Source organism: Poecilia formosa, unplaced genomic scaffold (assembly GCF_000485575.1).
Source record: "Poecilia formosa unplaced genomic scaffold, Poecilia_formosa-5.1.2 Scaffold49, whole genome shotgun sequence".
Taxonomy (NCBI): Eukaryota; Metazoa; Chordata; class Actinopteri; order Cyprinodontiformes; family Poeciliidae; genus Poecilia; species Poecilia formosa.
In genome coordinates, this window is record NW_006799988.1 from 728,965 (window position 1) to 756,617 (window position 27,653).

The 27,653-nt window shown below is 38.8% G+C and overlaps 1 protein-coding gene across 1 annotated transcript in view; it reads right to left on the bottom strand.

The window, feature by feature from the left end:
- Window positions 1-27,653, bottom strand: part of pappa2 (pappalysin 2) — a 67,811-nt gene that overhangs the window by 2,763 nt on the left and 37,395 nt on the right. The window contains exons 15-26 of the mRNA XM_007552506.2: window positions 26,654-26,764; window positions 22,772-22,907; window positions 22,451-22,625; window positions 21,910-21,975; window positions 21,738-21,834; window positions 20,418-20,595; window positions 18,950-19,163; window positions 17,059-17,227; window positions 16,838-16,970; window positions 15,995-16,116; window positions 13,330-13,401; window positions 3,793-3,891 (exon numbers count right to left, since the gene is read on the bottom strand). Coding sequence (XP_007552568.1) covers window positions 3,793-3,891; window positions 13,330-13,401; window positions 15,995-16,116; window positions 16,838-16,970; window positions 17,059-17,227; window positions 18,950-19,163; window positions 20,418-20,595; window positions 21,738-21,834; window positions 21,910-21,975; window positions 22,451-22,625; window positions 22,772-22,907; window positions 26,654-26,764 — 1,572 coding nt within the window. The remainder of the gene's footprint in view (window positions 1-3,792; window positions 3,892-13,329; window positions 13,402-15,994; window positions 16,117-16,837; window positions 16,971-17,058; window positions 17,228-18,949; window positions 19,164-20,417; window positions 20,596-21,737; window positions 21,835-21,909; window positions 21,976-22,450; window positions 22,626-22,771; window positions 22,908-26,653; window positions 26,765-27,653) is intronic.

Here is a 27,653-nt window from a genome sequence, read left to right on the forward strand (position 1 = left end):
ATAAGGTTTGGGGAAGAACTAGTAATCTAAGTGTTCAATCAATGCAAGCTGTTTTTTTGCAGTAGCCAAATGAGTGTTGAATCAACATTGATTCAATGTAAAATCAACACAAATATGCGTGCAGATCCACGTTCACATGATGGTTGAATCAACGTTGATATAATGTCAGTTATGGTTGAAACCCTAACGATTCAACATACAAGTGACCGACCACTTTCAATGTTGTTTCAATGTCAGCGTTCAACGTTGATTCAATGTTTCTGGCTGACATTGATTCAATGTAAAATTAACACAAATATGCGTGCAGATCCACGTTCACATGATGGTTGAATCAACGTTGATATAATGTCAGTTATGGTTGAAACCCTAACGATTCAACATACAAGTGACCGACCACTTTCAATGTTGTTTCAATGTCAGCGTTCAACGTTGATTCAATGTTTCTGGCTGACATTGATTCAATGTGGTTTCAATCATTCTGTGCTATCTGGGTCGGTACTCGTCACCTCTCCTCACGGCTTCAAAGAGAGCTCAAACAGCCCTCAGAAGGCAGATAAAGAGCACATCAAATGATCAGACGCTGGCCTTTGAGCGGCGAGAGAGCCTTGTCGGTTGTTCAGGAGGAGGGAGGAGCGCGCCGCCGTGGAGATGAACGGATGAACACATGTTAGGAATCAACAGCAAGAGGCTGCCTGCTCTCGTCTAGGAAGCGAGCCATCACCACAGGTTGCAAAATAAACTCTGGTGCCCCGTGAAGCAGTCTGTTGCAAGAAATATAAACATTTGCTCCCGGAGAAAAGGAGTGGAAGGAAGACTGGGAAAAAGAAACGGGGAGTGGGAGGCAGAGGGAGGAGGGAAAAAAAAAAAAACGATGATGACAGCGCGCAGTACGAGTTGGAGGGTAACGAACGTCGCTGCTAATTGCGCCCCGCTTTACAGAGTGCGAGAGAGTGGATGGTTCGGGTGGGGAGCGTCTTCACCGAGGGCTCTTAACAAGCTGCAGGAAGGCACCAGCAGTGCCATCTAAGATGAGTTGGCACTCCTGTTAAATATTTCTCTAACGGTTTCATTCTGATTCAGGGATGCCAACTTCCAGCGAGCCTAAGAGCACTCCATTTTTTGAAGCTTCTTAACAACCTTTGGACGGGGTTCTGTTGCTTCATGCACACAGACAAAAGCCAAGTCCTTTGGGTGTTTCTGAGCATGTAAAAGTTACCTCCCACTGTTTACTGCAACACACTGAAAAATAGAGCACACATGACGAGACAGCTTCAATAAGAAGCAGTCGGCTTTGCATGCAATGAGAACCAAACAAGCCTTGCTGCTTCGTCTCTTTGGTAGACACACACACACAGATTCCTATTAAGTCAAAGAACGTGGAACTTGGAGCACATTCACAATGCCTTTTGAAAAAAAAGAAACTGTACTTCTTGAACTTTTACACATCATTTCAGATTTCAACAACAAACTTTAGTGTGTTTAATGGAGGTTTTTACAGATAAAAATTAGAAAAGTCTGACGTACAATTTCTGTTCAGTTCCACCGAGTCGATATTTCGTAGAATCGCCTATCACAGATTGAAACGTGTTTTGGGGCCATTAGACCGTTTTAGCACTTTAATCTAACCCTGTAAACTCCGCCCATATTGTTATCGTCTTTGTCTAGGTAGATGTGTTTTCCATCTTCAAACTATGTTTCAGGACTGTCCTGTATTAAGCTCCATTTTCCAGCAACGTTCCCTGCTGAAGAGAAACCTCTCCACCACATGATACCGTCATCACTGAGCTTCACAGTGGAGATTTTGTGCAATGCTAGGTTTTTTTTCCACATATACCGTGTTATCTGTAGGCCTGATTTGTGGATTTCACAACTCATAACTGTACTGTCAGCAGATTTTCCCCCTTCAAATTATGGATTTATGTAACTCCAAAGCCTGCATGGGCAACTTCAGTGTTTCTCTAACTATTCCTCTCCTTGTCCGCCCATTTAGTTTAACTCTGTCTCTCTTTTTTGCCATACTTTTTCCATTCATAGATGATAAGACTGAACAGAGCTCAATGTGTTGTTTAGTGTTCAGGATATTTTTGATAAGCTAACCCTGCTTTCAAATTCTCCACAATGTTTAACTAAATGCTTTGTTTGTTGGTCTCATGATCTTGTTTGCTCACCAAAAAGCTGCATTTTATTTCTTAATTCGCATATAATTAAACTTGTGTTTGTTTAGGGGTATCAGAGTAAATGGATTTGAACAAAGTTAAGATATTTACACAAAACCACCCTATTATTTCATTCCACTGAAGCATCCATGCACTACTCTGTTGGTTTACCGCATCAAGAATCCCAATGTAGGTACATGTCATTTTCTTTTTGTGAAGTGTCAAAATGTGAAGGGTTTGATGGACAGAATTGTTTTCCAAGATGCAGTAGTGGCAGAAATGTTAGCTCCTCATCTGTGTGTTTGAGATTTGTATAAAACAAAAATGTAACAAACTGGAGTGAAACCCAGTGCATCATTTTCTCAAGTACCAGCGGAGGAAAAAAGACCATCCTGTGTTGAAAGCCTGTAATTTGTCACACCTGCATGACTCCATAGAAACGGTGAATTTTTGCAAAGACACCCACCAACCCTCCCCCTCTCCTCTCCTCCAGACCCAATCCCTGCTCCGTAGCTCTGCTGCAGTCGCGGTCAGGATGCTGACTCTCCCACCAACTGAGCTTACTTCCTCAAAATACGACCCCCGCTTGCTGAGCTGCTGTTTTACAGTGGCCGAGGAAACCGCAGAGCGTCAGACACCTCTAGCTGCTCCCACACTTAGAAACCCCCCCATACCACCACCTCCCCCTCTGTACTCCAGTAAAGTAAAAGCAGTTAGTGGCAGTCTGGCAGCTCATTTATTATGACGGCAGCTACAGACTCACTGAACTCCTGCTCGGCTGAGGAAGGAGCTGCCAGTGAGTCATGGCGTGCTGCGGACATGAAGGAGACAGTGGAGGTTCGGCCAACTGTAGGCTGTACGAGTTAACGGGCAGGGCCCCCCGAATGAAGGAATATGTGGCTATACAGTAGCCAAAGAAGGGGTATATTGAAAAAAAAAGTGGCGGGGGAGGAGGGTGGACTTCCCTAATGTCCACATGGGAGAGACGTTGTCATGAAAGCATGGAAAAATAAGAAGAAAAATGTGTTTATCCAGGGGCAGCTGAGGGAACAAATGGCTTGTGGTTTCCTGCGCTGCTTGACCTGGACTCACTCATTATTATTCATACCATTTCTCCTAGCCACCCAATAGGTGCAGTAGCCATTTAGCACAATTACTGCAATGAGATACTTTCTTTAGTGAGCAAACATCCAGCGATTTCCTAGAATGTATTATGCCTGAACCATAAAGAATCCTTCTATAGTCAGTTCATCTCTTAGATTCCTTATGCAGCTTTTAGTGACAGAAAAATCAGAAGCAGGGAGTTGTACATAGGTGCAAACTTGTGTTTTTACAATGTGAGCAAGTCCGCTCTGTTGTTTCTGAGCACATTAAACAGACCAAACAGCCACATCCACTAAAAGGAGAAAGGAAACTAACATGAATCTGTGTTTATTTGCTTAGCAGAGGTCTCCTGCACCGCAGCGCAGCATTCCTGCCAAAACCGACTCTTTTCTACAACTGTAAACAGGAAGAATCTGAGTCTGAATGCAGCTTAAGCATCTAAGCTTCATAATGATTCCAGAATACTAAACTCTGTCCTAAGAGTCTGATGGAAAACACATCTGACAGCGTTAAAAGGGAGGGAAATTGATACCTTTCGGGTGGAGAGTGTGGACGAGCAGCAGTCTCCTCCGTCGTACTGGCAGTAGGCCCGGTTGTTGATGGTGTCGCACCAGCCGTCCCCTCCAAAAGGCTAAACAGGAGAAAAACAAGAATCAGGAGACGATCTTCCTGCAAACTGTCATTTCACCCCCCCCCCCCCCCCCCACACACACACACACACACACCTCACACAGCACAAAAAGCTGGGAGGGCAGAAGATGAAACCATGACTCAAGACTTTACCAGAAAACAGATTTTCTCGAAGTTGCTCACATCGTCATACAATTAAGTTGTTTGGGACAAAATGTCAGCGAGACAGATCAAAATAAACGCAGAGTATTTCAAGTCTGATCCAAGCTGCATAATCAGAAATATCTGAAAATATGTTGTGAGTTTAACGGTGGCTTTAACAGGGTGGCCAATGAAAAACAAACAATGACCTCCGTCCAGACCTGGATGTTTGTTCAACAAAAAAAATCTGATTTCCGAAGCAAAGTAAACCAAGTCGCAGCGATTGACGTAAATCCAATAAAAGTAGCTTAAAGTCTGGCAGCAAAACAAAAAAATCTTCTTCCTGTTTTTTTCACTGCAACAGTAGATGTAGTAACAAACAATAAAGAAGTCCCACATGTTGAAGTTGCATTACTCTATAAAATAATTTTTCTTTGATCAGTAATATTGGGTTTGATCCTAGTGCGTACAGATTACACAGAGTCATGTAAGCGTTTATGTTTGGTACTTTACGTCCTTTTTTTGCCCATCATAAACCAAAACTTCAGGTCCACCTGGAAGTCAAGGTCCCAAAGTCTAGAGGAAGCTTGAAAAAGCCCGGATACCAAGTTGCTCGAGGGCCAGTGAGAGGTTGTGAAAAGTCAGTGATGTTTTGGGGAGTTATGTCATGTTTTATCATGTCCAGACCCAGAATAGCCATTTGCCTTTGGTACGACCTCATGCCGGCATGCCAATAACCGTGGAGGATGTTGTAAAAGGAAATATAGTCACCCCTTAAATCCCAAGTATATCTCCAACATTTATCCGTCCTCTGAAGATCTTAAGGAAAGTGGTAGCATGGATGAATTATAGCTTTCGGGCCACAAAGGTCTGTATAAAATTCTTCCAGCAGAACAGCCGGGATCTCCAGTTGATATTTTTGGCTTGGCCTCCTCATATATTCTACAGCCATCCTTCAATATCTCCTGGCCTTATTTCCCGTTCAGTAAAACAGTCAAGGCTCCTTGTTAGCAGAATTGTAGTGCAGTACCTTGGTGGATCGCTGTGTACCCTGTAAAGTCAATATCAAGACCAGATGGTTTATGTTTTGAGCTGCAATAACACCGATGCCATATTTATATTGTATATCTGCATTGTAAATTGTTGACTATGTCAAAATCTTATCATTTTTCATTTTTAATGTTTGACCAGGCCACATTCGGGTCAAGCTGAGATCATCAGCAGAAAAGAGACAATGGCGAAAAGCGTATTTAAGTCATTAAGGAGAAGCTCTTCGCTACATTTTTTAGCTAATAATCGTCTTTGAGGGTTTTATTGAAGAGGGAAAAGGGCTGAAGATCAATGTGTGATTTGAAAAAGCCAAGCCTTAAATGGAAGATGATAAGAAACAAACTGTCGTGAACTGTTTGGTTGATATAATATACATTCAACACCAAAACTCATCTTTAGCAGAGATCTTGTCTCCTCCCTGAGCGTTTTGATCGGTGGACGTTTCAGTGGTGTTTGTTCTTGCATATTTTACATTTGAACAGATGAATGTGGCACCTTCTGGCATCTGGGAATTGTTCCTACGGATGACTCAGACTTCTTCTAATGATTTCTTGGCGTATTTATTTTTGATTTTCCTATCATGTCACTCAAGGCGGCGGCGTGTTTGAAGTGTTAGACTAACACGTTTGCCTCCATCTAACTCAAAAAGTTGGGAGTTAACCTATGAGAACCACACAGAGGTATTTATCACCTGGGTTTTTCCACATTGTTTAAATGCAAAACAACATGGTAGTCTTACTACTAAGACTACCAAGAGGCACGGTGTCTTTTCCACCTTTTAGGCAATTTCTTTCTCATTAAATATATATTATAAACTCACTCAGAGGAGTTGAGTTTATCTTGGAATAAAGTATCTGTAAAGCTCTCAGGCAGAACTGTTAGAACTTGATGTTTTGTCTGTCTTTATAGTCCAAGGGTCCATTTTTTCGGAAGGAAATTCCAGAAACAAATAATCAGGTAGACTGGTAACTTTGTCCGGTCTCTTAAAGCTGCTGCGGGGAAGGATAAACTAAAGCTGCGGTCCCAGAGTATTTCAGAGGAGACAGTTGCCAAATGCGATGCTTAAGATTGATTAGTATGTAGCTCGATGCTTCCTGTGGTGGTCCTTTAGACAGTGAGATGTTGTGCATAAAAAATCTAAAGTGAAAGAAAACATTACATTGAGTATACTGATTAATGACCTGAGACCTTGAGTGCCTTTAAACTGCAGTCTGTGTGTTTGGGAAGATGCATAATATTTTCTGGTTTTGGCCTGCCTGCATGAGCAATATCATAAATCAATTTACTCAGAGGATATTAAGGACAGGAGCCTTTTCACATCTTATTTAGCTGACCTGATGCTAGCACTTTATAAATAAGCAGAGATACATTCAATATCTAGTACATTTTGGTTGTGTTTAGTGAGCTGATTAAAGAGGCAACTGGTGAAGATGGAAAGAAGCTGCTGCTGAGAAGATTTCTGCAGATTTCCTGATTCGATGTGAATCCCCTACCTTTCCTAAATAAATAGCTATTGCATAAATAAATCTACTTAATTGTCCTGTTTCTGACTAAATGCTAGCATTGGCAGCAAAGCACTATCCAAGTTACTACTTCAAATTATCTCAAACAAAATAGATTAGATTCTAGAAACTATTTTTTGCGACATAAAGTTATTTGTTTGAAAGGAAATTTTACTCTTTTTTTTTCTGGGTAAAATTTGTTCCACCTTCCTTACCACTGGATGGCGGTAATGCATCATTAGTTGTTTTTTAAACTCAGGCAAACAAGAAGAATATGTTCTTTCTGAATCTCAAAGTCGGAGACGGAAGAATGCCAAAAAGTTGTCCAGAGTTACTATGAGAGGCAGGGCATTTTATTGACCAAGCTTTGAGGCAAACTCCACAAAATCAGACCCTGTCACTCCATCCCGGGTGTAATACCAAATTCTGCAACCCATCGTATTCTGTGGTCTTGCTGGTCTTTAATACTTACATGCAAATAAATACATGCAATCGGTCTCTGTGGTTACAAACTAGGATTGGTCACAGAATTTGGTGCAACACCTGGTCCAAGAGTTTCAAGTAGTGTGGTGAAGAATAACTGACGTACTTCTTGTAAATTTGCAATCACTCTGGGCTCGAGGTCGGGGTTTTAGAGAAATGATTTAAATGACTTTGATAAACTGTTCTATTTATCTACTATAAACTCCAACTTGAGCACAACGTGAAAGAGACACCAAACCAAAGCAATCGATTTCACAGGATCAACTTAAGTCCACTGACTTTGATGACTGGGTTTGACAATTTAAATTATTTCATAACTGCGCAACCACACAGGAGCTATGAAATAAATAAAAACACGGTGAAATGATTAAATATATTTTAAAATAAAAGTTTTCTTTAAAACTTTTTAAATTCATTATTTAAAAAGATGGATTTAATTATTTTTTGCATTTTTCTTAGTGCAATGATACATTTATGTATTGAATTATTTGATAATTTAATGTAGTAAAGAATTTAGTAGTGAATTAATAATGTTTTTAATCGTTTTATTATACATGTAATTAATGAATTAGCTAATTAATTAACAGGTGTGTGTTTTATGGTATTCTTACTTATATAATTTTGCCACCTCCAGCCCTCAATATCACACAGGCAAGCACAGTACTGTGAAGAGTGATGCCGCTACAGGGAACTGCAGGCCAGCTGGTTTCTGTGCGATCTTTTCACAATAACTCCCCCCCAGACAGACAAACGCAGCAGCCAAGCTCACATCTAGTTTTCATAAGTAGTCCTCTTCTCAGTGCCGTTTCTTTCAAGAAGTGCACGCTCTATCATCATCACATGTCAAACATTAGTCGGAATTCTACTGAGCACTCCACCGGTGATATATTTATACGTTTCTTCCTACCAAGTATCACTATCGTTCTTTATGCAGCAGACATCGTGTCAAGTTGCTTCCAGCAATGGAAGCAAGCTATCACGTGTCATTGTCAAAATAATAATAATAATAATAATAATAATAATAATAATGTATACTTTTCCCTATATGATTTAGAGCCTATGTTTTATTATTATTTTGTCAAACTGTGTACAGAGGTGTGTGTGCGCTTATGACGGGGAGAATTTTCCATCTTGAAAAAGTATTCACATCTCTTAAACACATTTCAAGGATAAAGATTCAAGGTTTGTAAATGTTTGCAGAAATTAGAGATGGAGGTTACCGATTAATGAGTTAATCTAAAGTTGACAGGTCTTATCGATCATCTAATGATTAATTGATAATTAAAAAAACTCTGAGTTTTCTCAGAGAGCCATTCTACAACACAAAGGGCTTTAAAAAAAAGTAATATTTTACAGTTTTTGTGTAAATTGTATTAAATATTAAACAAATTGACTTACACATTATTAAACTTGGATATTTTATAACAAAACAGGATCCCATTAGGTTGCTGGATAGAAAGAAAGCTAAAAAGATTAAAATACGTGAAACACTTAATGAACAGACATGTAGAAATATCATTTAGAGGCAAAGTATCATTTAAGCTAAAGATTAAGCTTTGCTCGCCTTTGCCAGCGCATCCGTAATTTTGAATGGGGAAGTTGACACCGTTGAACCATGCAGCTCAGCTTAACGAGCACAATTAAGGCGAAACTTGAGGAGCTTGTTGAGTGTTAGCCCAACTGCAGAACTAAACAACATCAAATTAAATGCTAGACTTCATGGAAACTACATAAGAAAAATGCTGAGTGGGATTTATATTTTTGAATGAAACGTATAGGTTATTGTCTCTATGATGATGATCACTCTTAAACCTATTTTCTTTGTTGGTTGTAATCCCACACCTGCATCGTTTTTTTTTTTATTATTATTATTACAAACTTTATTATAAAATGCACACGAACTCCTTTCTGTGCATGGGAACATTCCAGATCAACCTTAGTTAACACAATAAATCAGGGCTTATAAACCTAATTCACTCACTCGTGATCTGTGGCTTTAATTAGAAATCTTTATGATCTATAGACATGCTTTGACTGGAGGAATCTTTTCTGGGAGCCAGGATAACTTTCTTGAATCACTCTTTGCCTCCCTTCTTTTCCGCTGCATCTACCAAGGTATAATCAGATTATTCAGGTAGGAATTTACCCCAGAAAAAGGTCCTTGTAGGGAGGAAGAGCTTATTGTTCCTATTTTGTTGGAATCTTATAGTGTTTTCCCTCTATAAGCATTTCAGAATGGCTTAATTTCCCTCCGTGTCCTGTTTCAGTCATCACTTTAAACTTCCATACACTTTTTGTTCATTTAACTTTAATAGATTTTAAGCAGCCAACTTTTTTTTTGGACGTCTGTGGTGTGGAACAAATCCTTAAAAGGAATTAATTTAGGGTTTTAAATTCTTTAAGTTGGAGCATGGAAATGAAATCAACCATTATCTCCATGGATCGTTAAAAGATTTTAGGTTGGAAAAAAGCCACGCAATTTTCAATTACTGTTGCGTTCTGGGAAGAAACACGGAAGTTTGTGTCAGTCAAATTGTTTTGGAGTTACTCTAGAGATGTTAAAAAGTGTAATCAGAGTAACAGTTTATACATTTTGCAATGAGAAAAAAAAATCATTATGACACATGGTGGTCAGGACCAGTGGAGTTCAACAAAAATCAATGCTAGTTGCACATTCTACAACGCTTGGACTGATTTTATTTTGCTTTCAAACCATAACTCAAATAATCGGACCGAAATAATCAGAGAACAATGTTGTTTTAGTCTGATTTCACTGTTTGGATCCTGGACTCTGCTGTTGCTGTGATTAGTCACCTTCCCATCCAGATCACAGAAGCCGCATGCAAGACCAATTTAGAAAGTTGTATTGTAAATAATTGGACTTCTAGGTTGGACTTTGTTTTATTACTGAAGCAGCAACACTCCTACAGTAGGATATTCCCTTTCAGCGTCAGCATCTGTGATTTATATAAACAACCCAGCGTTGTTACCCACAGTTGAAATGCATACTGCAGGCTAGCATAGACGGTTTTGGGATAGTAGGCTCCGGGCGGGAAAAAAAAACAAACAGTCTAGATCACACTGCCAAACTGTGCCACATATTGGAACAAAAATCTGGTTAAACAGATGACGCAAATATGTGGTTACAATTTAAAAAGATATATAACTGCCCTCTACTCCTCCTTTGGCAGTTGTTACCTCTGTATTAAAACATCCTGCGCCATCCGTAATCAGCCTATTCAAGAAACACAACTTTAAAAAAAAACACACAACAGCATTTTGGTGTTATACTTATGGTGGTTACTGCAGTTAGATCTCATTTTGCAGGGAGCTGAGGCTTTGGTGAGGTCTTTACATAATCATAGTAGTCAAAAAAAAAAAAGTGGCCAGAAGTAGCCAGCAAAGTACTGGGCTTCTTCTATTGTAATAAATGCTCTGAACATGTCAGAACACAGCACTACTTTTTATTAAATTTATTATTCCGACTGCTTTTATCTTTGAGATACACCTTTTTTTCACCTTTTATAGCAACAATTAAAACAAACATTTAAATACAGAGCCGAGGTTTGCCAGATGAACCGGACAGTCTCAGAAGAGAGTAATTCTGCTTCACTTCAATATTTCCTCAGCTGTAATTGAATTCAGATGTCAGTGTCACTTTAAAAGGGCTCCACGATGTGATGAAGGTGTCAGCAGTCAGCACAGCGACTATCAACCGAGCGGCAACCAACCATCTATCCAGCTCCTCTGCCAAAATGCTTCCTGTCAAACGATGCAGAAGCTGATGCATTTAATTGGCTCACCATTACTCTCTTGCGTTGCACTGTTTTGCTCCAGTTGTCGAGACACGTTTTCAAAGACGCTTCTTGGATCAAAACAAACTTTTTTTTGTTGTTTTTCTCTGTGATACACCCGTTTCTAAGAGGTCGAGCTTTTCCAAATTCTGGCTGCCGCACAAAGACCGATAAGAAGTCTGAGCTGACTCGCACTATCAACGTGGATCCAGACACACAGCAAGAGAAGGAGAGGGAGCAATGGCATCTGGATGAGATCTGGCACAGATCACATGCAACACATGTGGTCCGGTATAATTTACGGAGCTGTAATGGAGGAGTGGGTTTTAAGCAATTGTTTTGCCTAGCAACATTCATGGGAAGGTTGAAGGGAAAATGTAGAGCTGGCAGGTATGACGAATATTTTAATACCGTGAGACATCAACAGTTTATGTGTTCCAGTCGTAGCTTCAGCCTTCTCTGAATCCAGACGGTGAATGTCAAATCAAAAGTACCTGGGTTTATGATTTCAGGTGATTTACACTTACTGCTGAAATGTCACCGGTAAAAAGCGTGATAAGCAAATGTTACAGATTTTGTCAAAAAAACAAGCCAGAGGCTTCACGTGAAACATACGGGCTGCAGAACATTCAAAATTAAAATGTTTTTGTTCTTTAATGCCGTTCTGATTTTTTAGTCTTTGATTTTGATTTCAGGGTCAAATGTCCTTATTTAATTTCAGCGCTTGACTCGGTATAATACTTATACATCTGCTGTTTCTACAGAAGGATCTGCCAGCAGCAATAATGTCATGTACGTCAGTGTGTTGCATAAGAGTGACTTCTATCCTGCTCATGAAAATATGGAGAGGAAAAAAATAATGAGTCATTAAATTTATTTCACTTCTAACCAAAAAAGAACTGAGTAGTTTGATATATTGATGAGTTTATTTGTACAATATAGTAGAAATAAAACAATAGCATAAAATAACTGCTCTATATTTAAAATGACCTGCAATACATAGATTGGTGCTTCAGTCCAGGAAGCTTAGTGAGCTCCTCGTTCAGCAGTAGACTGGATGGAGGTGCTTTCCTCGCTTAGTAGCCTGGGCAAATTTTCACTGATGTCACTTGATATACTGAATTCATATTGGCTTTATATATCTTTTTTTTTTTTGTTACAAAAATATTCCTGCAACACTATTTCCCCCCAGCACATAGTTAATTTATTCTCAAACCCAGTTTCAACTTTACTGTGCACGTTTTAGAAGAAAATCCCAAAATGGTGAGAACTGACAGACGAAAGGACGGCTGGGCAGGTGAACAGATTAATAGACAGATGGACTGATGAATAAATGGATTGACTGATGGAGGGGAGGTAAACTGGATGGATGAACTGAAATAAAGATGGATAGATGGACGGGCAGAAGGACGAACGAACATGTTAAAAATGGCCGGCTGGACAAACGGACAGATTGGCGAAGAAAAGAAAGAATCGGGTTTCCAAGTACTCAAGTTTTGTCACCCATTTCAAAGACTTTTTAGAAATGATTTTCCTCGAAATATCCAAACATTTCTTAGAAACCAGAGTCACACAACAGGAGGTTATCTTTTTCCCTATAGAGGAGCTCCAGCATGCACAACGCTGACAAAACTTAAACCAAAACAGAGATTTAAAAACATTGCGTCATGATGAATGATTAATTTAAATCTAACCTAACCCAGTAATCGATTCATTTTCCTTTATCAGATAACTCATTAGGCTTGGCAGGCGAAGGCAACACTTGGCAAATGCTAGACTCTCTGGAAGAAAGGCTCTTTGGATATATTTTAAAAGGATTTTTGTGAAGTGCAGTGCGAGGGTATCGGTTTCAGCATGAGATTTCTCTTTGTGAAATATGAACCAAGTTGCACACTGGCTCCGGTATTTTAAGTAGTGATGACAACAAGAATGGAGCGTGTTTTGCCTCATGTTTGGTATTACTGGAAGAGCCTGGCTGGGCCACAACATCTAATGAGGTTATTCCTAAAAGTGGCTTATTCATACAAAGGAGAAAACACTCTACATAACAGCATGAACAGAGCAGGAAAAGGTAAACAATGAAATGGACAATCTGACTTATTAAATGATCAATTCCACGTTACTGTGGATGGAGGCAAGAAAAAATAAAAACTAGTCTTGTTTGTTTTATTGCATTTTCGTTTTCCACTATTTGGGTCTCTATAAATATCCCATCTTTGACAAGGAGAAGATAAAAATGCTAATTCAGGCACACTCCACTCCAGTGAATCATTGTGTTTGGCAAAACAATATCAGTCTATTCTAAAACAGATACTGTTGTGAGCTTAAAACCTCGGCGAGACTGAAATTTGGATGGAACATTGTTTTCTGTCAGTGTTGGCCTTTGTGGGCAAATGAATAGTTTAAAAGGAAAAAAAAAAAAAAGAAGGGATTTTGTTCGTCCAAAACCCCCTCTGTTGTTGCTCTTACCTCACATGACTGGATACAGTGGATGTTTTCGGGGTCAGGATACCACTTCATCATCCCGGTGCAGATTATGCTCTAAAAAATAAAATTAAAAAAATCCACATGCGTATAAATGTATTTGTTAAAAGGGTTCGTTACGGAGAACAACGCAGGATTTAATCACCAACACATGTTCACATGATTTTCTGTCATGTTGACGCTCACAGTTACAACCAGAGGCATTAATGGGGAATGACATACAGCTAAAAACAAGGATTTGTTACAGCACAAGCAGTACTATAATATCTGTATTGGAATAGCTATATGGTGCCTCACAAAAGTAGCCTTTACATTTTTGACATTTTGTCATGTTTCTACCACAAAATTCAACATATTTCAAAAGTATTTTTGTGTGGTTGACTGACACAAAGGAGTGTGTAAATAAGACATAGAAGAAACCTTTTTTAGAAATCTGGATAGTGCAGAGTGCATACCTTTACCATCCCTGATTCATCTTTGAAGTTTTGCTGCAAGATTATAAACCGGATTCAATTCCTGACTTTGACTGGACCGTTCTAACACATGAATGTGGTTTGGATCGTTCTCTGTTGGAATGTGAAGCTCCTCTTCCAGTATCCATTATCCATATATTCAGTATTTTACATAAAGCATCGCTTGTTTATCGAAACAACATTTTAGAATTATTTATTCAAATCTAATGATGTATGTATTCAGATAAATGTCTTGAGGGCAACACAAAGTGTTTGAATAGTTTTGCAAGGTGCTGTAAGCAAACACACCCTTGGTTATATGACTTTATCACAGAGAAATTAACAAAGCTTGGGTACAATCTTGATTAAGATCAATGTTTTTTATTATTATCATCATTCAACTGAATAAAGACCCCACATTTTTGCTGTGAACTTTTGTAAGGCAGAGATCTTGAGTTATTTATTTGACCCCAGTAAATTACAAGGTGGTTAGCAGACAACTGATTGACTAGTAAATATGGATAAGGAAACTGGATCCTCCCCGGAGACTTTCCTGTGCAGCCTGACATCGCAATAAAGACCAGGTTCTGAAGTTTTCAAGATAACACAATGCCTTGAAATTGCTAAGCAGCGCCAAAGATATGGCGTAAGTAATCAGACCTCAGTGCAAGTATTTAACCTTGGCACAGGAGGACAAACAGGCTGGCTGGCTGACTGACCACCCAAAAGTGAGGCAAAAGCGAAGCAGCGCATGCAACAACATCAGCGCAGAAGTGATTTCTCAGATATGATATTGGGTAACATGATCCTCCTTTTGAGCAAAACAAGCGCAGCAACTCAGACCCTGGACCCGACATTCCATTCTCTCGCACACTTGTATACACTGTATGTTTTGGAGATGTGTGCAGTTCCTAAAAGGCTTGACGTCAACTGAAACGTTTACCCGCGCTATCTCCCTATGATTTCCAGTAATACAAAAACACTTGAACTAAATCAAACAAGCATTTACACACACAAGACGGATTTTATGATGTGATTAGCCGGCACGCCGGGGAATTAAAGTATTTTCAAGAAAACTCTTTAGGATTAAATCTAATATCTGATATAAAACATATTTGCATGTATCCATTTGTTCCCGTCCAATTTTTTGAGCCCTGGGAGTAGTGAGGGTGGTGGAAAGAGGGTAAACCTCCAGCTGCAGCTAGAGCTCTGTATAGTCAGGTACAAGGACAGGTAAGCAAGTCAGGGCTAAATAATTAATTGTGGGAGAAAACTAGTTAACGATCTGCTAGTGGCTTTATAGATTTCTCTTGCAACATTAAAATAATCATCTTAAATGTAAGTGCACAGTGGTTGTTCACATCAAATGCATTTTCTGTCTTGGACAAAAAGTTTCTAATTTTATGTTGTGTTTGTTGTCTCTCACCTCCATTATCTATGTCGTGAACAAACTTGGTAATTGTCAGTAAAGTTAAATTAGGGTTGAGCACAGTTTCCTCGCTGCTGCCGCTGTTGTTCAGAGCACCAGATGTTTGCATAAATTATTCATTCTGATGAGTGTTTTGAAAGTCAGACCTGTTTATCAGTGGATCAACTTTCACGGCATCCAGGATAAGTTGCTTGGCAGCGAGCGGGCAAAAACAACCACAGTTTAGTAATAATTATCACAACTTTCCAAATGGTAGCAAAACCGCAATCCCACAATTGTTGTTTAAACCAGTAAAAAGCTACTAGCTCTGCTGTTTCACCACCTCCAGCTTCATTAGGAAGAAAACTATACTTGGACATAAATGAGGTCAGATATGTTTACTGATTTTTACAGTGTTTTGATCCCTCTCCTCCTCTGCTTTAAAACAAAACCATTAACCTGAAGATAGGTAGATAAATCGTTGGGATAAATCTATTTCCCGATGCACTGCATGTAAATTCTGCATTGCCTAAAGTCAGAAATATCACAATAAACTGCAAGTCTTTGATTTTAAAGTATGGAGATGGACCAGTCTAGCTTAAAAACCTGAGCTACTGAGGCCGTGGGAGTGTAAGATTAACCAAGTAAGAACAGCACAGTTTGCGTTTTTAGGCTTAAGATAAAAATGTAAAAGTTTTTATTCAATAGCAAAGCGCACAGACCGGCTGCACGAAGAAAAGCATAGAACAAGAGGCCAACAAAATTAGATTCAGTAGTAAAAGTGACTCACCTGTACTGTGGTAGGCTGCATCCAGTGCTTCAAGGTGGTGGGTGTAGTATCATTGGACAGAACCACCGGGTCGTGCAGAACCATGTCCAGACCAACAACACATGTAGGGTAGCACATGTCGCCTGGAAAGCAGTTTTTCAGGTCATGTTCTCCTCCGGTACAAAAACATAAAATGCTGCCCCAAAAAAATGAGTAATTCTCCAAAGTATGTTACCTTAACTAATTATCAGAATTCATAGAGAAAAAAATAAATGAAATAAAAATATCAATGAATTTGTGCTCCAGAGAAAATGAAGTATCTCACTTAACAAGGCCTACCACCCAGAGGGGGTATCTCATCCCCATCGCCCTCCCTTTTGTTTCACTCTGTTGTCGCTTGAAAGCGCAAACTTCAACTCTTGACTATTATTGTTGGCCCACTGAGAGGAGTGACTTCTTGATGCCCATGAGACTCTAAATCCAGCCTGATTATAAATATTGTCAGGTCTGATTTATGATTCTGTTCAAATTTTCTTGTCTCTCAGTCTATCAAAACAGTTATCTTTCCAGATGTTTCTTGGATTTTTTTTTCTCCTGATATTTATAATGGAATCTGGACCAAGTTTTTATAGCATGAACTGGATAATTACTTAAAATCTGAAACAGAAATTGTTCAGAAAACTGGAAGTACTTCAAGTGTCAGAACAAACAGACTTGGGTATTGACAAGATGCTGTTCTAAACCCAAGAATATAGTCTGAAAATGTTGATTTTTAAGAAACCATTTGCTTGAAGGGAATACATTTGTTTAGGTGCATTCATGTAATAATTAACACTTGCAGCTTTAGGATCTGGTTTGACTCACCAATATTCATCCCCTGGTCACAGCTGTACTCAATGTAGTTGAGATTGGGGGGAGCAGAGCAGGAACCCTGGAGCGTGGAGCACATAGTAAACTCCGCCGTCCACTTACCATCCTTAGTGCAGCGAATTTCACTCTAGAACAATCAAACAGGCGGAAATACACAATTAATGCTCTGCAGAGAGCAACACTTGCTCTTCATCGTACTAGACAAGAAAGTTTACATTTTCTGTGGCGTCCGGGCACTGCAGGGTGCAGCGGGTGTTGTAGCGCAGGCCATTGGTGCAGGTGTACATGCCCTGGAAGACGTCCGGAAGAGGTGGGCAGGATATTGGCTCACAGGCATTTTCCTCCCACTGTCCATCCTCCAGGCACTCTAATTTGAAGTACTTTCTGCAGAGAAGAAGAGTAAGCGTTCCTGGAATTAAATATTTCCATGCACTATATAAAAAAGCACATATATATTTTTGTTGCTGTCAAACTAAAACTGACCTGTTTTAGGTCAGTTCAGGTTTATTTGGATGGAAAAGGGTAATTAATGTTATAGTAAGAACAGAAGAAGAAACAAAGTAGACAAAAAACTAACAAACATGCACTCAAAATCTAAAAATGAGTCTATACCAGATTGGGAGAGTACCGATAGCAGCATTCCTTCACTGTCGCTCAGGTCTTTCTGCTCGACTTATCAATACAGTGTAGATAATTTTGTTGGAATAAAAAAGAAAAAATAGAAAAAAAAAAGGGCCTAAAGGAAGAATTTCCTTAAAAAAATTGAAACAAGGGAACCAAAAAAAAGTCCGGGGAAAAAAAAATAAAAAAAAAAAAAAGCCTTTTTTTTTTTTACCTTAAATGCAAAATGTACATAATTTTAGTACAGTTTTGACTTAATTACTGCTTTGACTGCGTTTGCCTGAGACAGACAAAGTGGGGGCTCGAACTGGTGACCCACCAGTTAAAGGACAAACCTCATGAACCATTGTCACCCAGGTCTGCCCTGAACAGGTTGCCAGTTCATCACAGGGCAACACACGACTGCCAAATATGCACAAACACACTCTTACATAAGAGCAATTTATAGAGACCAGAAACAGTGGTGGTTTTGGACTTTGAGAAGAAGCCAAAGAACTCGGAGAAAACCCACACATGAATGGAGTGAAAGACCCCCGGTCAGGATTTGAACACAGGCTGCAAGGCAACAGAGATATCCACTAAGCCCCATGTTGTATTGGTGTGTCACATGAAATTCCAATAAATTGCACAAGAATTCAAGGCTGAAAGGGTTAAATATTTTTGCAAGGCTGTAAATTTTCAGTATAAATTGAAGTCGTGTGTGAAATTCTGAGAAAAAGTTGACTGAATGAACACCACGCTGCATCACATGTTCAAAATAGAATATCAAACGCCCCATTAAGTGCAGCAATAAAAGCCTGTTGAGATTCCTTGAGGTTTATTTTAACAAAGTCAAGACTGTTGGTTTAAAGTTTTGGTGATTTAATAACAAAAACATGGCTGTTTTTATTTAGCAGCAAAATGGATCTCCTGTCTACACTGTGTCAAAGCAAAAATATGTGTTATAATGTCTGTTAATAATGGCTTACCTTTTAAAGTAAAAATGAAAAATGCCATTTAGGGCTGTTTAATGGCTGCTCATGGTCAGTGTTACATGTTGGACTAATAAAGCATCATGGGTTGTAAAATTGTTTACGCAAGCTGTAACTCATAAAAGCACCAACCAATTAAATGATACATAAAGAAATGGTTCTTTAAAAAAATCTATAAAATGTATAGTTTTATGGCAATTTCATGCAAGCACATCTGGTTGGATGTTTGCTATTAGGCAAGTAAAGAATACTAAATTGCACCGTACCTTCAAAAAGGTACCGTACCTTGAACTGTTTGTTTGAAGTTTGTTCCTAGAAGCAGTAAATCAAAAATAACAACTGTGTTATGCAGTGTGCAATGAATATTGTGTCAGTAAGCCTTAAATTTGTTTAATTTTACCAAAATTATAAAACAAAATATACACCTTTTGAAACTGATAAATATATCTCAGACAAATTATGAAGTGTATAGAAAAAAACAACCCTGAACTGATTTCCATCTCAAGCTACCAACTTTGGTTTCTTCTTTTTGAGACTCCCAACCACGTAGAAGCCCGGGCTGCATCGGTATCGGCAGAAGGACCCGACATCGTGTCCTGAAGCCAGACAGTCCTTTGTGAGGAGTCTGGCACTGGGAATGTTAGGCGCTTCCGGACACTCAATCTTGCAGTAGGCCTCTGGGAAAGACCACAGCCCGTCTTCCAAACACACCAACCTATCACTGTCACCTGGGGGCGGGAGAAGAAGAGATGGAGAGAAGGAGGAACAGGAAGAGGACAATATTTTCACAGGTTGGTAAAGTTTCTTATGGTTTTTATATGTGTAGTCATATTATTTTCATTTTCCCACTTATTTCATGACCGTATCTGTTTGTAAAGTAGACAAAAATAATTTCCTGCTGGATGCTTTCTGAACTTCACTGATAAAGCAAACATAAGTTTAGAGCATTACACGCAAAACTACCTTACTACATGAAAAATAAATGCAAATACAGTACAAGTACAAGAAATTTCCTTAACCGTTACTAGTCTGTTGTTGCATGTTTTCTGGGATGTTTTTCGACTATCAGAGCAGTTATTTTAACTAAGACTAAAGAAAATAAAAGACCTTCATTACATTATTTGAAAAAAAAAAAAAAAAGAATAATGTTGCTGCTTAGAAAAAGTGAAAAAACATCATAACCATCCAAGGTGTGCTGAAAATATTGGCACTTTGTAGCACATTAATCCCCATATATACATCAACAACTCAATAAAGTTCCGAAAATAAACAGTGTCTGGATTTAGCAACACAGAGAAAATCAAGTGCTAACTTTGTGTAGAATTATAATTGCTCAGATCTGTTTCCTCCCCCTTACTAATCATGAATGTTTTAACACTTCTAAAGTTGAAAATGTTTTATGGTCTCTATAAAATGTAGTCGATCTTTAGCAACATATACCTGACAAACTAGGTAAAAGCCACGCAGTTGTTTCGTTGATAAGAAGCTGATCTGGAAAACATTCCTGTTAAGTGATGCATGATGACCTTTAAATGTGTTTACTTGAACCAAAAGCCAAAATTTTAAGTATTTCTACATATTTATGGATAGAAATATAAAGTCCTTCTGTTGACGTAAGGAATGGCTCTGAAGAGCAACATGTTCCAGTGACTTTCCAGCCATAAATTAAAAGTGTTTGTAAATGACACCTATTTCCCTTCAGCAGACAGGTTTGGCTTTGCATATTTAGTATGACCAAGCTTTTTGGAAGCTGCAGTACAAAGTAGACAAACAAACAGTTGTCTTCAACCTAAAAATATGACATGTTTGCCTGATGATGAACTGCAACATCAACTCTTTCGTGTACATATTTCTGTAAGGGGTTACCCTGAATTTTAGTAATACAAAATATAATTTTAACTACAATAAATGTCTTGTAATATCATAAAAATAAACTATTTCAGATCTATTTATGAATTCATGCTATAAAATCCTGCTGACACCTTGTAATATGGCTGGGGGTCCACAGGTGAAGGAACATTGTTTGGCAAAGGTGGTTCCCCAAGGACAGCTGAATATGGCGTGATAAACATGAGACTGATCAGGAAGGCCACAGTCCACAGGCTCACAGCTGACAACACGATCCCACGAACCCCGAAAACAGTCCAGCTCTATGGTTCTCTGGAAGTGGAGAAAGAAAGCGATGAAGAAAGAAGAAAATTGCTCTTCAGAAACAAAAAAGAAAAAACGAACAAGTAACCATGTACAGAAAAAGCAACACGGTCTCAGGCAGAAGTTTATTCACTCATCATTCAAATGAATGTTTATCTTGGGCTTTTAAAAACCCATTTCCCTTTTCAAGGTTGGAATAATTATATAATAAATAGCTTCAATGAATTTTAAGAAAGATGAATTAGGCGCACTAGGGATTATACATTCAGGCTCGATTACATAAATAAACCCCCATCAATACTTTGATAAATGTTTCTTATGAAGTTGCAGAAAAAAATTCAAATACATTTGAAGAGATCAAAATATTGACCACTCGTCTTTTCATAAAGTGTGCTGGTTTACTGGCACAGACTACTTTTAAGTCGATATAGTTGAGGTAAGGTAGTAGTCTGCTTTATCTACTCCAGGTCTGATATGTGTTTGATATCATTTCCATTTCGGACACACATCAGTATTAAAGTTTCATTCATCTGACTCAAGCTGTTAACTCAGAAAAAAAGGAAATGGGGAAAGACGTTCCAGAAGATTCTAGGAACCTCAAAAGGTGATGACTGGAAGATGTTTGAACACCGGTGTGACCATCCACAGCGAAGTGAGTTTAACATCAACATTGACTGATGATGAAAGAAACCCCTGTTCCAAAATACATGCCGTCTACCATGAGTGATTTCTGTTGACAAGTGTTCTGCTCAGAGCAGAGGAAGATTGAGTTTGAGACTAAGTAACAAGAAACATGTTTGGAGGAATCAATGTGAAGTAGCAAGAAATAATATTTTTCTTCTTAGAAATTGCTTCCTTGAGAATTCCAGCTTTAATGTCAAGTCAAAAAAGAAACGGTGCACAGAATGATACAGAACAAATTCCCAGTGACAGAACTGCTTTGTAACAAATGATCCACCATAAATTGTTGAAAAGAAATGAAATATGGCAAACAAATCATTAAAAACCTTCATCGTTTACTTCAGGCTTAGGTCAGTTCAGCATTTGGATGCAAAATAAAGTCAATCCAGTGTCTGGCTAGTACTCACTGGTATCAAAATGGATTACTGAATATATAAGTTGGAAGTCTGGATTCATTTAAAGAATTTTACCTGGCGTGGTGGAGTGCCCCTGCCGTTGAGGACAGTGATGCTGTAACCACGGTGACACTTCACCGAGCAACTGGAGGCTTCCCCTCCACCTGTACACCTACAGAGACAAACGCCAGTATGTAGGCAGTCCTGGTGTTTGTTGTTTTAGCTCGCTAGCGGTTTGGTGCTTTACCTGATGGAGGCGTGCTTCAACTGCGGAGGACTGCAGCTGTCAATCTGACAAGGCTGCCGCAGACAACTGTTGCACAGGTGAAGGGAGGACATGGAGAGACGTAGAGAAATGAGAAGCAGAAAAAACACAAAAAAATTCTAGCCCTGCTTCTGTCTCTTTAAATTAGATCAGTCAGAAACTCCATGGTTCTGGACAACAGATCTATAAAGAGGATGTATGTATATCTACAGGGTGATATACATGCATTGTATTACATAAACCTTTCTTTTTTTGGATTTTTTTATTTATTTTTTTTGTAGCCAGGATTCATATTCACATATCTCACTCTTGGTTTCTAAAAAAGCTAAATTATCTGTATTTATTGGATTTGTAAATTTGAAATATTTTAGAACAGTTTGGATTTTTTTTTTTTCAAAGAGATGTACGAAACAACTCTTTGTGTGTGTGTGTGTAGGCGTGTGCGTGTGTGTGCGGGTGTGTATGTATGTGTGTTTATGTGTTAAGTAGGTAGTAGTGGGAGAGCCCACCCTCTGATGCGCACCCGGTCAGGGCGAAGGTGCTGAAGTGGCAGGAGGTCCTCAGAGCCACCGCTCTCACTGCCATAGAGGGCGACGAGAAGAGGAGGATAACGGTGGATGTGAGGAAGAAGGGCTGAGAGAGGTCGTGGGTCACATTCACCACCAGTGGGTTTCGGTAGCATGAGGGGACGTGCGTGCCTGGGGAGACGGAGAGGTTTCAGATGAATGTGCCGATTTATGATTGATTTTAATCCCAGGAATACAATATAATTAAGGTCAACAGCACAACTGTGTCATGCAGCAAGCAAAAAAATAAATAAATAAATCAAAATAAAGATCAGTACCTAATGAGTGATTTTTGCCGTTTGCATCAGATAGGAGAATGGTGACTGTCCTCCTCCATGGCTCCCCAGACAACGAACCATCCGAGGCCATGTAAACCATAACAGAAGCAGCCACACCAGGATGGAGGAACCCCACCTGGTCCAGTGGTACAACCACAACAGGATGAGGAAACCATGTAGAGATAAGTCATTAGTAGTTGATTGGTTGGTTAAAATATCAGATGTGGGTCTAGTGTTCATTATTTATGCAGAAATTAACGTATTTATTGGCAAAGCTGGTAAAGATGAGTAAAGCCTTATCGGTAAGGCGATGAGGGTTTCACAATATTATAAAATTCTGATGGTGGTAATATTGGTAAATATGTCGATGACGATATCAGGTGTGATGTATGCTTGTCTTTTTATTTCCTCTCCTTCTAATCTGTGCTTCCTACTCTATATGTCCTCTAGACTTTTCGGCAATGTCATTTATGACCCGTGTGAGCTCCTGCTGCTGTGAGATTATGTCCGACTGGCTAGATATCGCTTTAGAAAGACAAATACAACTTGTGAACTCTTAACATATATTAGAAATGATTCTACTCCAGATACACTGTGCAGCCCTACAAGCAATACCTTTGAATTAAATGTAAATATGGGATGTTTCTCATTGATACTTGACTTATGTAAGTTGATGAAACTTGACACTTTGAATTAATAAGTCACAAGAATCTGTTTTCCTGAGGCAGAAATATGACATAAGCATATATATATGGTGAATGTGGATGGTGAATGCATCCGTATATGCATTCGCTTTAAAGCTGCAGTTCGTAACTTTTATAAAAAGATATATTTTTTCTTTACATATATGTTGAAACTGTCACCCTGCCCTGACAGTACGGTGTGAGCAGGTCATCACTGGATCTTTCAACACAATGTGGTTTGCCAAACAAAATCAAGTTTCCTAGCTGTGTGGATTACTTTGAGTTACAAGACAATATGGCAGAAATAAATTAAGACTGACTTTATAATCCTCGTCTTTCTGAAGACACCATGAAGTTTTCTCCTTTTGAAGTCAACAGACTTTGTGTGTCATCCTCAAAGGAATTCAGTAAGCGTATTACTTTCAGAAAACGTTAAGAGCCTCGTAGAAAAGCGAAGGTTCTTCCAAACAAACACAGCTAATTGAGACAGCTTCTTTTTATAGAGCTGGCGGAGAAAGATGAGAGTGAAAGGCTGAGAGATGCTCTTCAGACAGCCAGACCTGAAATTTTAGACGTGGGAGCTCCTTCAGACAGAAGGAACCTAAAGGAAAAGGAGATATTTCATGGAGAGCTGCTGGCAGACACAGGTGCTCTAATAAAGGATTTTCAAGATGGCCTTGAGCCTTGAGGCTCCAGGGAAGTGTCTGATAAAGAGGGCCTCCATAAAAAAAGAGCAGCGGTGGAAAGATGAGACATTCAACAAAGTAGTGGAAATGATGAGACAAAGGATAAACATGACTGAGTATCTGCAAATAAGGAAAGAACCAAAATTGTAGAGGACCCTGCAGTCCAGGGAAGAGCAGACAAGGTTGTGAGAGCTCACAGTGAAACGAGCAGCTGGCCAGCACTAAATCCAGGACCATACCGCTGATTATATTAACTGTGGTGGTGGAAACATGAAACTGTTAAAAAACAAAAAGATATATGCATAAAGTAGACAAACGTCTGAATTATCCATCACGTTTTCACATGTTTTAGGATCCATCCAAAACTGGGAAATGAAAGAAAAGTGATAACATGATACATGGTTTTCAGTTTGTTTGGGGTTTTTTACTATTACCTTACAAATAAAATCTAAAATAGTTTGAATTCATTTGCATTCAGTTTCCCAACATCAAACTTTGTGGAACTGTCACTGCAGTAACATCTTAAACTCTTTGTATCTCTGCCAAATCTGGACAACTACAGACTCATATTTTTGCTAATTCCTCGCAAATTAGTTGAAGTTCAGTCATATTAAATGGAGAGGATATAAGTACTTCAGATTTCAAGTTTCATTCTTAATTGAATTTAGATATTGACTGTGGCTTTTCATTCTCACAGTTGACTAAGATTTAGGCCTTGTATACTCGTAGCCAGAACTTTATAAAAATAAGTATGTCCGCCCCATCATTTAGAAAACATATGATAGAAATCATACACACAGGATCAGTTTCATAAAAGATTTCATCCACATTAACCTACTCAAATACGCCACTGTGCGCTGTTTTGAACATGCTCAACCCATAGGGGACAGTGTAGCGCAAAGCAAAGACCTATGACCCTCAAAACAGCACAACTTCCTGGTAGGAATTAAAGATGGCATCAGGAGGTTTAAATAGCGTTTTAGAATATAAAGTTATTAAAATACAAGACGATGTCAAGTGGGAATCATGTCAAAGTAAGCATGTGGACATATTGGTGCATTATCTGACTCAAGCTGTAATGTGCGGGACCCTAAATCTCGGTTTTCCTTTGTATACATACAAACACAAATATGGAGTTTTCTCAAATCTTCACATTGGTTGGAGTTGTTGTCGTTTTTATTACCATGAAACTGAGCTTTCATGTGAATGAAAGGCACAAACACATAAAGCTGTATTACTTTTCTCAGCTATCCGGCTACATATCGGCTTTGTGTGGAAAAGTCCTGCTCTGCCCCAGTCGTCATTGCAGGCTCTAACAAAAGACTGTTAGAGGCGGCAATTGAGCCGCGGTGCTGCCACCACCATGTCTCACAGTAGGAAGGGTTTGATTAGATTAATATGCAATGTTAGGTTTCAACCACACATGGCACTGTGCATCAGATCCAGCGACTGCAACTCTGTCCAACTGTTTGCTTTGTCCCCTCATGGCTTGTGGCAAACCGACACCGTTTTCCTCATTTCCTCAGTCAGTCTGATATGTGGCTGTTGATTGAGAATCTGCTGGACTTTCAGAAAGCTCAGAGTTAGCTCTGTGCAGTACTATTTAAACAAAACCTCTGAGCCACTGCAAACCCCTTTAGCCAATTTCACAAGTTTAAATTTCCATATTTTCTGCTGCTGCTCCGTCATAGAGCTAACTGATAGCTCAGCAGCAACACTAACGCCAGAGGCCCATCTAGAAAATAAGCTTTGGACTCATTAGCACAGTGAAAAACAAGGTTTGTTCAATTTAATTTCAGGGAGTTGGAATACTTCTGCAAGGGACTAGACTGTCTGAATAAAACGCTGAGCATGCTGTTCAATCAGTTTCTGTCTAAATAACAAGTACCTTTTATTCATTAATGCCTTTTTAATGAGAACGAAATCTGTATTATATTTGAAGTATTCATATTCATTAGTAATGTATTTATTATCCTCCAGCATTTAATAAAAGGATTCTAATTATAAAGACGAACTATATTATGATTAAAGATCCAGTTCTGAACCTTTTTGTAACAATTATTCTTTCATCTGTCCATATTGGAAAAACAGAGGAAACTTTTTGTTCTCTAATTAAGAAGAATGAGTTAATTATATAACACTTGGTTTTTCTTTATACTATTAATACAAAGCCAGTGATTGCTACTAAAGGGATTCAGATGATTAATGTCCTCTGAGCAAAGAAATACAAGGACACAATGTAAATAGAGAATAAGTAGGGAGTTAGTCATGACTTCTAATTATCTACATCATTAGAACCTGCGATTTACCATTGACCTGAAAAATATGCAATTATTGTTACTAAGGCATGGTATGAATCATGTAATTGTTAGAACGGTAAAAATATGTGCGTGCGCAGAGGTTTGAGCCAACAATCCCTTCAGTCTATTGTAAGAAATAGTGGAAAGCTGTTAAAGGTAGATTAGCCACCCACAGTCACTCAGCGGATGGGTAAACATGTACCATGCGCATACCTTTATCCAGTAAGAGTGCTCCAGGCCGTTATTTGTGTCAGACTGGGCGGTGCATGGGAACCAGGCATCACTGTGTTTGTCGTTCACCTCCAGGTGCTGAAAACTGCAAAGCTGCACACAAAGGGCAGAACAAGACACAAGGGAAAATAAGCAAATTATTCAATCGGCTTAAAATGCCTTCATTCTCGATTAGTATTATTGTAAACCTCTGCGATTGGATGCACAGATCTTTGTACGTATATTCATAACCCGCAGAATGTTTTCACATTTTGTCACTTTATAATCAAAAACATCAATGTATTTTATTAAGCAAAGTGTTATTTAACTGTGACATTGAGAGAAAATAGACACAAATTTTAACAAATACACATTTGTACTAAAGTATTCACTCAGAAGTGAAGTATTAAAACGATCTTAAATGAATGTCTGGGCTTTGATTGGGCCATCTTAACAGAAAAAGGCCCTTTATATTGTTTGTTTGTTTGAGGATGATGTTGTCCTACTGACACATTCTCCCATTTGAGCTTTGGATATCTACAGTTTCTCTGCAGTTCTACAAGTTGTTCAAAGCCTGAATTATTGCTTTTTATTCTAACCCTGATTTAAACTTCTCCCCAACTTTATCCATAGCCTGTCCGCCATGTTCCTTGATCTTCATGACACAGTTTGCTCCCTCATTTCCTCTATCAAACCTGTGAGACCACTATAGAGTCCAACTGTATACCCTGGCTCTACATAACGATTGTATGACGTCTGAAGCCAAATTACTCTACTGGGTTAAACATAGGCTTGATTAAGGTTATGTTAGGTAAATTGGATTATCAAATGTTAATTGTTTTATATACCTTTATAATGTTACTGTCTTATATGCTTTTATTTGTTTAGTTACATCTTTTTTGGAATGTTCCTGTGTTGTTAAATTACTCTGATTCCTTTCTCAGAAGGCCTCTCTGAAGAAGAGCAGTGACAACAGCTTTCTGCGGTAATCATTCAGTGGAAC